Source organism: Equus quagga, chromosome 12 (genome assembly GCF_021613505.1).
Source record: "Equus quagga isolate Etosha38 chromosome 12, UCLA_HA_Equagga_1.0, whole genome shotgun sequence".
In the NCBI taxonomy this organism is placed as follows: Eukaryota; Metazoa; Chordata; class Mammalia; order Perissodactyla; family Equidae; genus Equus; species Equus quagga.
Window position 1 is genome coordinate 59,915,932 of NC_060278.1, and position 15,524 is coordinate 59,931,455.

At 41.3% G+C, this 15,524-nt stretch overlaps 1 protein-coding gene across 3 annotated transcripts in view; it reads left to right on the plus strand.

The window, feature by feature from the left end:
- The window catches only part of CAMSAP2 (calmodulin regulated spectrin associated protein family member 2), a 108,376-nt gene that overhangs the window by 15,664 nt on the left and 77,188 nt on the right, over positions 1-15,524 (plus strand). For 2 of the 3 annotated variants that reach the window (XM_046678327.1, XM_046678328.1), the window contains exon 2: positions 4,727-4,986. In XM_046678327.1, coding sequence (XP_046534283.1) covers positions 4,727-4,986 — 260 coding nt within the window. Of the gene's footprint in view, positions 1-4,726; positions 4,987-9,083; positions 9,206-10,043; positions 10,113-11,098; positions 11,160-15,524 lie in introns of those variants that run through there. The other variant, XM_046678329.1, reaches the window with a different exon arrangement.

A 15,524-nucleotide genomic window follows, 5' to 3' on the forward strand; every position in this document is an offset into this window, starting at 1 on the left:
GGTTTAAAAAAAATTCTACCATTTTGATAGGCAAAAAATGTTGTCTCATTGTAACTGTTTACTGGTACTATGGATTTTTTTCATGTTATTGACCATTTTTGTGTCTTTTGGTTAACGTAGAGTTTAAGGTCTGTGGATTACTTTCAGTTGGAGTTTTTGAAACTCAGGAGTTCTGTCTTAGCAATTGTTTTAGAAATAGTATTTTAGATTTGGAAAATAAGGTAGTGTTCCCATGACTGAGTGTGGTGATGTTTCTCAAATGCGTTTCCCTCCTACTTCCCGACCCTTCGTTGTTTTAAAGAAATCTGTATCGTTTGCTGGCGTATGGATGCACCTAGTAGCTAGCCGAGCTTTATAGAAAATTTCCTTGAGCGTACTGTCTCTACTCTGTCTACTTGTATCTCAAGCATTTCAGCTGATGGTTAATTTCAAAACTTCGATGTAGTCAGGATTTGTAATAACGTGATTAAGGTAGGTTCTGCCTGAGTCCTGGTGCACGACAGAAACTTGGCTCTTATCCGTTGCCGTTCTCCGAGTGGTGTTGCACTCACCTGTTCCTTAAGCGTTAACGTCTTACCTTTTGTGCTCTGGAGGTTGGGGAGAGGGTGAGACTTTTCTCTGATTTTGCCTTTATGATTTTGTTTATTTTCTCATATGCTGTTTCAGTTCATTTGTTTTAAAATGTGATAGAACTCCAGACTGTTTTTTGAAAAATGATAGTCTTTTGCTATTGACAAAAATGATAGACATTTTTGAAGTCTTCTCTTAAGCATATTTAGTTCTTGAAGACTTGTTTTTAAAAGTGACCTATTTTATAACATTCAGTATGCAATTTTGCATTCTTTTAGGGGTGGAAAAATCTGTTTTTGTCATATTCTTGCAGCATTCTTTGACTTGTTGTGGATCCTTTCCCTTTTCCTGGCATTGGAATCTTTTTAAAACTAACACTTTCATAATTTAGGTTTGTGGGTATGCCATAATAAAATGGAAATAGTCCTGGAGCTGTATGTCTTCCTCCTCACCTTGTGCTCTTGGCGCACCATTGTTATTTTTGAATCAGCTTAGCTAGATGGTTTAGAGCTGGGCTCTGCATTTGTCAGCTGTGTGCCCTTGGGCAAGATAACCTTTCTTGGGTTCCTTATCTGTAAAATAGGGACAAGAGGATTGTTAGGACTGAATGACAAAATGCATATTTAGGACAGTGTCTGACACATAGACCTTTTATTTTTTTAATGTATTTTATTTATTTTTTTCCTGCTTTTTTTTCCTCCCCATATCCCCCCAGTACATAGTTGTATATTTTAGTTGTGGGTCACTCTAGTTGTGGCAGGTGGGACGCCGCCTCAGCATGGCCTCACGAGCGGTGCTATGTCAGCGCCCAGGATCCGAACTGGCGAAACCCTGGGCCGCTGAAGTGGAGGGCGTGAACTTAACCACGGCCACGGGGCCGGCCCCATGACACATAGATCTTTAATAAGTGTTAGTATATTCCTAATATTATTATGCATGTTACCTGATTTGCCAGTTTCACCAAGTTGTTATAAAGATCATCTGTGAGAATGGATATAAAAGCAGTAAATAAATGTTAGGTGGATGTATAGGTATGATAGAGAAGTGTGTAATCTTGATAACAAGTAGTCACTTTTCTTTGCACAGCTAATGTTTAGAGACCAAGTCATGTATATTAGTTATTCTTTTATTGTTACAGGAAGTAAAAATCCATTATATATATATATATTTTATAATAATTCTCTCAAAATCAAATAATTTCCCTTTTAGAGTTGTTCTACTAAATAGCTTCTAGTTTCTGTGGTACTAAAATTTAAATGAATACCAGCGCTGTATTCTGTGGTCTGCAACCGAGCTTGTGATCATGCTGAGGCGGCTGTTGAATTTAAGGCTGGCTCACCGCTGGTTAATGCAGCTATGAAGAGAGGAAAAGGTTTCCAATTATTAAATGAGGATGGTATTTTTAGATGTCGCCAAAATCCCAAATTGATACATCTACTCTTGACCTCCTTCCAGAGTCCTCTATCCCCAGCTGCTTTTGGATGGTTCCACTTGGATATTTTTGCTATCGTTTCAAATTCAGTATATCTAAAACTGAATTTCTGCTCTTGCTTGCAGAATTGGTGCTTCCTCTGATTTTCCTTTTTCTATTAATGATACCACCATTTCCCAGGACCCAGGCTTGCTCATCTTTGATTGCCATCTTGACCCCTTCCCTTTGCCTTGTTTCTGGGTCCGTCTTCAGCAGTCTCTTGTGTCCTTCACTTCCCGTTTCCACTGCTGTCTTCCAGCGTCATTTTCTTTTCTCTGTAATCTTCTGTCTCTGACTTTTACCACCATCAATATTGAATATGAGATGAATCGTTCCCAAACATAACTCTTAGTTTGTCACTCTCCTCCTCTGACACCATCAGTAGGTCCTTGTTAGCTGTTATGTACAAGCCTCATGTTTCAAAGAGATGTTACTTTCGAGTCTTATCACCAGCCTCCCATCCAGTTTTACTTCTCACTCTTCTCCTAATGAGCCCTTTTCTCCACCCCAACTGTACAAGTGGGTCTCTTCATATCTTCTCTCTTTCTCCCCTTCTGTTTAGAAAGCCCTCCCCACCTTGTTTTTTTGGTGAGGAAGATTGGCCCTGAGCTAACATCTGTTGCCAAGCTTCCTTTTTTTCCCCCTCCCCAAAGCCCCAGTGTATAGTTGTATATCCTAGTTGTAAGTCCTTCTAGTTATTGTGTGTGGGATGCCACCACAGCACGGCTCGATGAGCGGTGTGTAGGCCCACACCCAGGATCCGAACTGGTGGATCCTGGGCTGCCAAAGTGGAGCGCGCAAACTTAACCACACCACTGGGCCAGCCCAATAAAGCTCCATTTTTTTGACTAGACAAATCTGCATATTCTTCCTGTCCTGTTTCTTTAAGATGAAGTCATGTCAGCTCGCTGCCATGCTTCCTCCTCCGAGCTCTAAGCACTTGTGTTCCTTTCTTTCATTTGGTGCTTAATCATTTACTGTTTAGTATTGTCTCCAGTTTCTGAAGTGCTTAACTCTGCCTGTCTGTCTGGTCTTCTGTGGATCCCCTGCTCCTTGAGGGTAGGGATTATTGCTACTTCTTTTATTCCCCAGAACCATGCTGGGATATAAAATGAACATGCAATAGTTACTATAATATTGTTTGATGAAAATATTTTTCTAAAGAATAGAAGCTTTTCAAAAACTTTAAGGTGAAACTGGCTGGGGAGTATATTACTACTTTGTGAATAAAGTTTTTGAAATGCTGACTTTGATGGAAGGAGCACTATTGAGCTTACAGTAAAGCTGCCTGTTCAGGAGACTCCTAAATGGGTGCTGGGACGCCAGCCTGGTGGTGTAGTGGTTAAGTTTGCACTCTCCATTTCAGCGGCCCTGAGGTCACGGGTTTGGATTCTGGGTGCCAGCCTACACACTGGTCATCAAGCCTTGCTGTGGTGGTGTCCACATACACAGTAGAGAAAGACTGGCACAGGTGTTAGCTCAGGGAAAATCTTCCTCAAGCAGAAAGAGGAAGATTGGTGACAGATGTTAGCTCAGGGCCAATTTTCCTCACCAGAAAAAAAAAAAAAGAAGAAAAAAAAATCAGTGATGGGGGATGGCTGCCCTTAGAACCTCACTTTCCACAGAGAAGGCAGGCAAAGGACTGGCTAAGTGTCAGCCAGAGTTCAGGTTCTATGATTGCAACTCCGTTAACTTCTAACTTCAATGCCCCACCTGTCCTTTTTGGGGGACAAACCTCATTCTTGTCCTGGTTTTGATGGAAAACACAGAGCCAGCAGTGGGGAGGAAGAGGCAGGGATATAGAGTAGAGCAGGCAGGAAAACTTGTAAAACAGTGTGGAATGTTTCATCTGTCTTGTCACCTTGCTGCCAATGCTCCTGCTCTTGATTGGAAGCAGAACTTGGAGAGTGGGCTTGACCCTCTGCAGGGAGGAGGCTGGCAGGAAAGAAACCTGGAAGGAGATTGGGTTTCCTTCTCGTGGCTCCTTTGTAAACTACCTTTTCTGTGTCTCCATGGAATGGGTCAGTTGGGCTTTTTGGGTGGGATGGGGAATGGTCAGTGGGAAGATGGAGATAACAGTGGTTACTAGTGTAAGGGAATTTTAAGGGTAGTTCTCCCCCAAACTATACTCATATTTCCCCCTCAGTAGCTTCAGCAGGCAAAGCAAGAGGGGAGAGAGACCAGAGGTCTTGAGGCAGGGGACAGAATAAATTAGGCAGTTTCTGTTTTGCAACTGATTAGCTGTAAAATTTGGGGCCAATGATTTTATACTCTCAGGCGGCAAGGACTAGCAGTGTCCTGGAAGGGCTGTTCCTGTGCATTTCCCGGTTGACTGTGAATGTGAGGGGATGCATTGATACTGGTTTTTGGGAATCTTGTAGCTCATTCTGTGTAGTTGAGCGTGCATGTGGGAATCCTTTCCCAGAGCCACTAGACTCAGAAAACTTTCCTCCTTGTCTGCGTCGTAGTCCCTTTTAGAATAGACTTGGAACTGTATCTTCTGGAAAGGAAATTTCAATTTCTCATTATAGATTATCTGCCAACGTTTAATAAATCATCTTTGCAGTTAAAGGGTTATTATTATTTTTACAAGGAATCTTACTTTCTATGACATAAATAATAGTTATTAAATCGTGTTTCTTTATAAAAATCTTGTAAGAATTTTTTTCCCCTTAATCTTTATAGAAAATGTGCCAGAGGAACTTCGAGAACCATTTTACACAGATCAGTATGACCAGGAACACATCAAACCGCCTGTTGTTAATTTGCTCCTGTCGGCTGAGCTGTACTGTCGTGCTGGGAGCCTCATTCTCAAGAGTGATGCTGCGAAGCCCCTTTTGGGCCACGATGCTGTCATCCAGGCTCTGGCACAGAAAGGTCTTTATGTCACTGACCAAGAGAAACTGGTAACTGAACGAGATCTCCACAAGAAACCCATACAGATGGTGAGTCTTTTATATACCCGAAGTTACTTTGGTTGAAGTGCGTACTTTGGGGTGTGAATTGTATTATAAAACAGAGGGAAATCTGTTTTGGAATTTGATTGTCTTTTCTGCCTAGGGTTTTTAAAAAACTTTTTCCTGACAAACTTTGTTTCCAAATTAAGGAATATTTAAATAAACTATCTTGGAGTGTTTGATGTCATCCTAATACCTGGGGGAGACAAATACGTAATTTCCAACTACTGTAAAATGATTTTTATTCAATTTTAAAACTTTTTTTCCATCATAGAGACTAGCTAGGAGAGAGGGAAAGTGCACCCTGATCTGTTCCCACTAGGAAAGAGGTGAGCTTTGTAAGTGTTCATTTACGCGTGCGAAGGACCTCTCGGTAAATGTCTGCATGGTGACGTTGTAGTTTATTTAATAACCGTTAATTCATTCTTGAGGCAAACACACGATGAAGGCCTCTAAACTGGTCTGGGGCGGAGGTGCGGGAATTCATGAAAATCTCTGGAGACGATGCCAAATGTTCGCGCTCCCGTGTGCCGCCCCAGTCTGTTCTGCTTTAGCGGAAGTTTACAGCTGCTGGGCGGCGTCAAGGGTGAGTGTAGAAAGACAGATGGAGGCCGGCTTTGCACGTTTGACGAAGTCGTGCTCTTCTGTGAGAGCAGTGGTCTTACTGCAGAGGAAGGGGGAGTATATGTGGAAGAATATATTAAGGAATATATGACATTTTGAGATTAAAGAAGGATGAACAAAAATTAGTTTACCAAATCTAGTACTAAATGAGGTGATGACCTACTCTGCTTTCTGCCTATTTTCCTTCTTAAAAAAACTATTAAATGACTTTCAAGGAATGGTGACTTTCTCAAGAAAAATTGAATGAATTTAGTTATAGATTTATAATGGAATTGTTAAGGATAACTAAGAATATTTATTGTCAGATAAGAGATTTTCAAGTTTCATTGATGGTTTCAAGTTCACTTTATGGTTACCGTCTGATTTTGTCTGCCTGCCTTGTGTACATAGCACGTATGTGAACAGCATCAGGGGTGAGCGCTCTCCTTGGGTGACCTACCCGTGTGAGAAACCTGTGTGAGAAAATTTCTCAGAGTACTGGTAAAAACTGTGTTCCTTAAGAAACTCTTTTGTTTGGTTTTAGCGTATTAAGTATCAGTTTCCTTCATTGTCCTGCTTTTTGGGAAGGTTAATGAAGAATAATGTGTGTAATTGTACTGAATAGATTTACCCCTCCCCCTCGGTTCTAAATTATCTTAGTACTTTTGAGATCTTTTATTTATGTATGCTGCCTAACAGCGTTTTGGGGAAAAAAATTGTGTAGTGGTAGCAAAAGTATCGTCATAAGTGTAAGGCGAGTTTGAGTAAGCAGAGCTTATTAATTTTGGGGTGCGTGGGGATTGAGAGGAAGGTTTTTTTAATGAAAACACATATTGGAGAATCTATGCTTTTTATTTGAGTGCTTTTAAAGACAGATTTTTAAGAGTATAGCCTTTAAAATGTTTTCTTCTATATTTGTAACAATGGAAAAGTATTTTCAGACACTGGTTTAACCAAGCTGCTTACTAATTATAATAAAGTTTTTTCAACACAGAGTCATAAGATTCCTAGAAGGAATGTCATTGTGATCTGCCTAATGAATATCACAAATATGTGAGAGAAGGACAAATGTAAACAATATGCAGTTACAGTATTAAAATGCATTAATGTCTGCTTGAATCAGCGTTTAGTGTATGACTGATTGGGTGCCAGAGGAAGAGTGTATGTATCAAAATCCCAGGGGAGCATCTTTCTACCAAAATACGCTCTAGTCCAAATCGTGTTATCTATCAAATTATTTGTCAAAATAAATACTGGTATCTAGAATCACGTGAAAATTGAGGGCCTTCTAGCAAATGGAGCCAGATGCTGAAAAAGATAGCTTAAGGGTACAGAGAACGTTTTGATCTTTCTTCTCTAGCAAAATGAAGTTGCATGTGTTGCATTCAGTATCATCAGGTTGGGTCAGGGGATTTGATGAGTGTCATAAAATCTTAAATTCATAGAATTTATAGCCAGAAAGAACCTAAGAAATCAGAAACCGGTACGTGTAAAACTTTCTGATCATGAGGAACATGAGTCCTTGGGCACCTTTGAGTCCAGATTCCCTGGCCCTCTAGTCAGAGCTGCTCAGTTAGAACCTTCAGAAGAGGGGTTGGGACATGTATTTTTAAAGAGGTATGCTGAGTAATTTATGATCAAGAATGTGTGGAACACTGACCTAATCCAGAGTCGTCTTACGTGTGTGATACTTATAGAGTTTAGAGGGGTGGGCGATGTGCCTGAGGTGGCGCTGTTATTCAGTAGCAAAACTAGAATTAGAATCTGAATGAGCCAGCACTGTGATTTCTAATTTACGAAACCAATTCCACACGTAAATGTTTGGAATCGTATTTACCCAGCTATTTACCTAAACTGTAGACTGGTTATGAATCAAACTCTTGGTTGTGAATCAGTTTTCCAACCATGTTTGCATATATAGGAAATGAGTTGATATTTATAAAACTCAATTATTGAAGTAAATGTATGTGTGATATGAAATAGGTTGATTTTCATATGTGACTTGTAAAATAACATTTATTATTTAATCATTCTTGATTTGGAACAGTCATCATTATAAAAACCCAAAATTTATTTTGAAGTGCTTTCTTTTAATGAGTTCCCAAAAGCGATCGAATATCGTATTTGCTCAATGGAAATTAAAGTGGGCCTGATAGGTCATTTGGTAAGGAAGGCATAAAACATTGTCTCATAAACGGTCAGTATTGTTACAGTGAGTGTTTATGGATGTTCAGAACATATATGCTAAAAAGTTATTGTGCGTCCATGCTACTAGCCATTACACTGCTTTATTATAATGGGAAGGCCAGTGAAGCTGCGGGGAAAACACAGAAAGGTGATGGAAGTGTTTTTTTACCCTCAAGAAGGATATTCCTATATGTGAGAAGTGTTATTTCATTATATCTATTTGGTAGTCTGTGCGTTCAGCTGACCACTGACACTTCCTCTTGTGTGATGTTGAGCTTAGAATCTGGTGAGGAAGAAGGCTGGAGAAAAACTAATTAGACAGCATGAGCTGAGGGCTCTAATACAAGTTGAAGCTGTAGGCACTGGGATGGTAGAGGTCGATGTGGTGGCTTCTGCTGGGGAGCGTGAGGGAAGGAAGGCATCACAGGGCGGAACGATCACTGGGGCTTCAGCGGGTGGGCAGAGCGATGGCCTGAGAGTGCTGACCAGGTGCAAGGAATTGGCGGACTCAAGTTGGCACTGTGAAAGTACGAGTTACGACTTAGGGCGTTGACTGCGTGGAGGCTGAGATAAGGGTGAAGAATAGGATGGGGCTGGCTCGTGGAGAGGCTGTGAGCTGAGGTTAAGGATTCTGACTTCTTTGTGGCTTACAGGATCCTAGAAGAAACTTTCTTACTGTTTTCTCTGGGCTTTTGTTGTTGCTTTATTGGTTTTTTTTTTTCTCTGCCTACATTAGACAAAACATTGCAAAACACTGTGAAACACTTTGTGAACTGCTGTACTGTCAGCTTAGTGTGAATTACTTCAGTTTATTAATTCTCAGATCTTCCTTACTGGCTTATGTCTATCTGCACCCTTGTTCACTTAGACTCTCTGACAGCTGTTTTTGTTTGGTTTATATGTCCCAGGCACTGTGCTCACACCGCATACTCTGTCTCATGTAGTTTAGTTCTTACAACAACCCTAACAGGGAAGTGCATTGTCCCTGTTCCACCCATAAGGAAGCTGAGGCTGTGAGAACATAATTAAGGTCACAGAGCAAGCACAGTGGCTAGTGAATGCAGGATTAAGACCATCTCTGCGTTAACGAGAAATCCCGCACTCTGAACCACTGAGTTGTATTTTTTGTCTTTGCCTGGGTAATGGGAAGGGAGCAGGAACAGGGTAAGAGGAAAGTGGGTGTGGAGAGATGGAAGGAAGAAGTGATGCGCTACGGGATCTGCCTGGTGGTTTGAGATCTTGGTCGCTTGCCCAGGCTTCTTTTCAGAGTGGTTCGCCTATTCAGTTCTGGTCTTGCAGGTGGTGTTAGTGTCGTGTGCTGGGGCGTAGCTGGAGCTCTGAGCTGGAGCACTGCTGATGGAGGGCGAAGCAGCCTGCGTTGGTCTGTCCCAGTTTCCTGATTTTAAGAATGTGCGAGGTAATCTCCTAGTTACCATTATTTTGCTGAAAATAGGAAAGGTGCTGAGAACAGAGAAGCTGATCGCAAGAACATTGTGTTGTCCTCTTTCTTTTTCTTCCTCCCTCCCTCCCTTCCAGCATATTGGTCCTGTTGGCAGCTACTCTTATGGATTTCTGTGGTGTCACCATCTGTTGGAACTCAGTGTAATTCTACTTGTGTAGAAGCTTTAAAAAAACTCTTTTTCCCATTTAAGAAGATTAAAAATTGCACTTTAGAGGAAAAGGATTATCTGAATGTAACATGCGATAGTCGTTGAGATACTAATTCCTAGTCACCCTTGTATAAAGCCTTGCAAATTTATGGGCAGAAGCTGTCTGTGAAAAGTTATTTTTAATCTCACGGCTTTGTTGAACTGGGCTTTTCTTCATACACAGAACTGGATCTCAGTTTTCTGTTTCCCGCTAATCATGTACCTAGTTTGGAGTCCATTATTTCTAGGTAACGCATACACCTCAGTTATAAATTCACATTATCTTTTGATATCTTACGGCCACGTTTATTATGTTTGAGTCAGTGTTTATATGTAATAATTTATTTAGAACTCTAAGATTAGTTTCTCATAGAAATAACTTGCTGAATGGCGCTTATTGTACCAGATGATCTCACAAAAACCTTTTATATTTATAGTAAAACTGAAGTCAGTCAGGCCATTTATTAATTTATTCAGTGTATTTATGGAGCTTTTGCTATGTACTGTGTATCGTCTACTGTGATTTAAAAAGTTTCTATCCTTCAGTGTCTCACTTTCTACTGAGGATTATAGAAAAATAACCAAATTATAATACATATGTTTCAGGAGTACAGAGGCACCAAACTTGATCCTACTCTTAAGCTGAGTCTTGCAGGATGTGAGGGAGTTTCCCAGGTAGGCAAATGAAGGACATTTATAAGGTAGGGCATATGAGAGTGTAATGGGATGTTAGGAGGGAGGGAGTGTGGGAGCGTGCAGGCTCAGGGAAGAGGGTTTGGTTGTCTCTTTAGCACTAGGTACATATTAAGGAATGATGAGAAATGAGACCAGAGAGTTAGATGGGGAGAGGGCATAAATGACCTTTTATGTCATGCCAAGGGTGTACTTTATCCTGGAAATGACAGGGAGCTACCCAGGATAGGGTTTTAGACGAGAGGGGATATCATCAGATTCGTGTTACAGAAAGTCGCTCTGGTGGTACTGTGGAAGAGACACCTCTTAGGAGGCTGTCGGAATAGCCAGGGACCTGAACGGAAGTTGAGGTCGTTGAGATGCAGAGGAGGGGTTGGTTTGGGAGAGGCATTTTTGCGGTAGAATTGAGATGATCTTTTGACTCATCAGAGTTGGGAAATGAAGGAGAAGAGAACTTAGAATAGGACTGGCAAAAATATGTTATCCCTTCTGTCAACTCTAATGAATTAATGGGTGGTTAAATACTAGAAGCTGGAAGAACTAGCTCTTGGTTTCATTTTGTTCTGGGAGCCTCAGGGTCTACATGTTAGCTTCTCCATCCTCTCTTGCTCCTGGTGCTTTTAAATCCTGATATTTTTACTTAATAATGGTAAAAACAAAATAAAGGGCCAGCTTTATAGTTTAAAAATCTCGGGCTGATGTTCTTGAATTTCTTATTTTTGTTGAGAAAGATAAAGCTGCCTCTGTAAGTCTTGTCCTAAGTTTCTCTTAGTACCTTTTGAAAAAGATAGAGTTGTATATAAGTGAAAGTGGGTCTTTGTAGAGAGAAATGAAATAAGATTGACGTGCTTTTTGTTAGAATATCCAGTTTTTTGGTTTGTTATGTTATGCTTACATATTTACCACAAAGAGGGATAGGAATTCATTTATTTAATAGATACTTACTCACTTCCTGCTGTGTGCTCTAGGCTAGGTGTTGCTGATAACGTGGATGATCTCTGCCCTGAAGATGCTCTCGGGAGGCATGAGGTGAGGGGTGACGTGGGATTGAGAGGGCTTCACTCTGGAAATGGGCTAGGACTGATGGTGCAGAATTATGGGGATGAAATGAGAGATGAGGGGAATTGAACATACTTGACAGATGTGCGTTCTTAATGCGATGTGTGATGCAGGTGGTATTCGAGTTGTAAAGATGAGGAAGCTGCCCCTCTGAACCGTGAGCCAACTTGCCCGAGGGCAGATAGGTGAGAAATGATGATGCTGAGATTTAAGCTCGTGTCTGCCGACTCCAGAGCCCCTGCTTATCCTGTTTACACTGTGTGGCCTTCTGGGAAAACCCCAACACACAAGCCTAGAAAAGAAACGTGAAGTCATGTGTGGAATCCAACCAAAACAAAACAAAACAAAACCAAGCTCATAGATGCAGAGAACAGATTGGTGCTTGCCAGAGGCGGGAGACATGGGTGAAGGGGGTCAGAGGGACAGACTTCCGGTTATAAAGCAAATCGTGGGGATGCACTGTAAGCATGGTGACATAGTTAATAATACTGTACTGCGTGTTTGAAAGTTGGTAAGAGATTAGAGCTTCAGAATTATCACAAGAAAAAACATTTTTAACCATGTATGGGGATGGATGTTAACTAGACTTAATTGTAGTGATCGTTTTGCAATATATACAAATATTGAATCATTATTTGTACACCTGAAACTAATATAATGTTATATGTCAATTATACCTCAAATAAAAAAAACCCTGCTGTTTCTATAGTGCTTAATAGTTTATAAAGCATTTACTCTTTCTTTTTTTTTTTTTTGTAACAACCAGAGAAAGGTAGATGGTTGTTACCATCTCTTTTTGACAAGTAAGGAAACTTTTTGGATGGATGTGTTTGATAGATACTTAATCCAGTTCCTACTGAAAGAGGTGTAGAAAGAGGAAGTGAAGAGATCACGATCGTATAGCTAGTTAGTGACAGAGCAGAGACAGACCCCAGGGCTTCTGGCTCCTAGCCCAGTGCTGTTTTGCATACGTCGTGCGGCCATCCTTTTCCTGTCTTTGTGGATTATACTCTGCCTTGATTCTGAGGGCACCAGCAGAGAATCTAAGCAGGAGGGACGATCTCAGACAGTGAGAGGGTGTGCAGCAGTGAAGGGGGAATATGGTAAGAGGGGAGCAGTGGGGATCTCAAGAATAGGAATAGGAGGGAGACAAGAGAATTGTTTTGGTTGCCTGACTAAGTGACTGTCTTAGTCCCTTCTGGCTGCTGTAACAAAATACCACAGGCTGGGTAGTTTATAAACGATGGAAATTAACTTCTCACACAGTTCCGAAAGCTGGGAAGGCCAAGATCAAAGTGTCACTGTGGTTGGGTTCTGGTGAAGACTGACTGGGAACAAAATTCCCTGCCCCAAAATATGTCTCTGGATTGAGGATTATTTTGGGCTGATTATTATTATTTTTTTTTTTTTAGGATTTTATTTTTTCCTTTTTCTCCCCAAAGCCCCCCGGTACATAGTTGTGTATTCTTCGTTGTGGGTTCTTCTAGTTGTGGCATGTGGGATGCTGCCTCAGCGTGGTCTGATGAGCGGTGCCATGTCCGCGCCCGGGATTCGAACCAATGAAACACTGGGCCGCCTGCAGCGGAGCGCACGAACTTAACCACTCGGCCACGGGGCCAGCCCCTTGGGCTGATTATTTTTAAGAACAAAAGACTGAGGAAGTGACTTTGACTTTCCCCCTAGCTGCCTAAAAACATTTGAGATAGAAGGCCCATTCTAGGCAGGAGCTCTTGCCATAGATAACTGTAGAATGTGAGCCAGGTGTGCTAGACAGGGAGGAGTCTCGCAAGGCCCCTTAATCAGGGTCCTCTCCATGTCCCGTTGTCTCTGCAAGGCCTGGCAAACATGTGGTTTACCCACCGTTAACTCTTTTTATCTTCCTGTAAATTGCCTCCTTTCCTTTTGAAGGCCCAGACTTTTGCCCTCTTCTGCTTAGTCCAGAATGACATATATACCTCATTTTGCTTGGCTGTCTTTGGAATTCTTAATGCTTATGTGAATTCCCTGTATGCATGTATTAAACTTTGTTAGATTTTCTCCTCTTAACCTGCCTGATGTCATTTTAATTGTTTGACCAGCCATAAGAACCAGGAGGGTAACTGGGAGGGATTCCCCCTCCCCCATAAGGCCCTGGTGTGTTGTAGACTGCCAGCTTCTGTCTGTGTGCTCACTCTGTGGAAAGAGCAGGGGTCTGGAGCTTCTCTTAAAGGGCACTGATCGCATTTATGCGGGCTTTGCCCTCAGACCTAATCACCTCCCAAAGGCCCCACCTACTAATACCATCACCTTAGGGCCTAGGATTTCAGCATAGAAGTTTTGGGGAAACACAAACATTCAGATCATAGCCCTTTTCTTGTATAAGGGATGTATTTAATTTGATGACCACTGACATTTCTTTTTTTTAAGATTTTATTTTTCCTTTTTCTCCCAAAGCCCCCCAGTACATAGTTGTGTATTTTTAGTTGTGGGTCCTTCTAGTTGTGGCATGTGGGATGCCGCCCCAGCATGGCTTGATGAGTGGTACCATGTCTCTGCCCAGGATCCAAACTGGTGAACTCTGGGCCACCGAAGCAGAGCGCACAAACTTAACCACTCGGCCACGGGGCTGGCCCCAAAAGATAGAGATTTTTAAAAAATAGAGTGATTCACTTTGAAAATAATTTCTTAATTTTAAAAATATTTTACTTTAGGATTAATTTTCCCAACACTGATTTACAAAAATATGACCACCTCAGTTTTTAAGAACACATGGGAAATGAAAAATATCATGTTTATTATAATGTTCAGTATAATGTTCATTATGTTAAAAGAATAGTTCTTAACATATAATCCACATTCTCCTTTTTCTATTGAAAACATATTTCATATTTTTCCTATTTTTTCCAGCTTTATTGACAAAAATTGCATATGTTTAAGGGGTACAGCTTAATGTTTAAATGTGTATGTTTATCACATTGAACCAAGTATTATGCCTGGTACATAAGGGCTCAATAAATGAAGTATTAGTTTCTGGCCATGAAGATCAGATGTTTTAGACAAATTGGGATGGTGGCATTTTCTTGTTTCCAGAGACCATGTTTGTGCTCCTTGACCTGCTCCTGGCCATTGCTGATTCCTCGAGGGGCAAAGATATCTGATGTACGGTGGGCTGATCCCTGTTTGCTGGGCATCTGAAAACTCGCGTGGAGGAAGAATGGCAGCCCCGTGGTGGAAGGTGGTTGGAGCCGCCCCCTCTTAAAGAGGCAGTGCCCCGGGGAGGCTGGTGAGCTCCTGCCGCTGCATCCCTGGAGCTGCGCGTTTCTGTTCTCCTGAGCTTGGGGGTTCAGCTCTTCCACAGAGTCTGTCACCTGCTTAAGTGTCTTCTCACTCAGGCCCAGTTTTTGTTGGTTAGCATAGTTAGTTCAACAGTTAGATTCTGCTGCTTACCATTAAAGGGACTATAGCTCAATATTAAAGAAAAAACCATCCATTGACCTTTTCTCCCAGTTGAGGACAGATGTCGCTGTAGAGGTGGAGCTTTAGAGCTGAAAGAGATGCCAGCAATCATCTGGTCTAGAGCTTTGAAGTTCTTTTGACTGTAACTCACAGAAATACGTTTTCCTGCCACATCCAGCCCTGGTTTAATTAGTTACATATGTACAGAAACAGAAGTATTGATCTCTGTAGGGGCCGGCTCAGTGGGGTAGTGATTAAGTTTGTGCACTCCACTTTGGCAACCCAGGGTTGGCGGGTTCGGATCCCAGGTGTGGATCTACACACCACTCATCAAGCCATGCTGTGGTGGGGTCCCACATACAGAATAGAGGAAGACTGGCACAGACGTTAGCTCAGGGCCAATCTTCCTCACCCCCTCCCCCCCAAAAAAAAGAAAAGAAAAAAAGTATTTATGTTTGTAATTCGATTTTTTTTTTTCTATTCCGTTTGGAAAAAATATGAGTTGTGACTACCCCAGATGTATCCCAGGCCTCGAGCCCATTAATGAGTGGGCAGGGGGACGTGGGAGAGCTTCCTTCCCAAGAAACTCCAGTTCCCTTCCTCTCTTGCCTCTCCCCACCCAATTCCTTTTGGTTTTTCATGTTAAAATGATTTAATTGATTTCTTTAATTACATGACTTCATGTATGACCTGTGAATGGATTATAAACCCACATTTTAAAAAAACTAGTTAAATTGCTTTATTTTATAGAGGAGAATGGTAAAACGACAGTGTTGGTACTGAAAACTAAATACGATACCCATGTTTTTCTTAAAAATATATTTTAGTATACAAATTACCAACAGCTTCTATTTTAATGAAAAGAATTATGGGAATAATTTGTATGTGGACTTGTTTCCT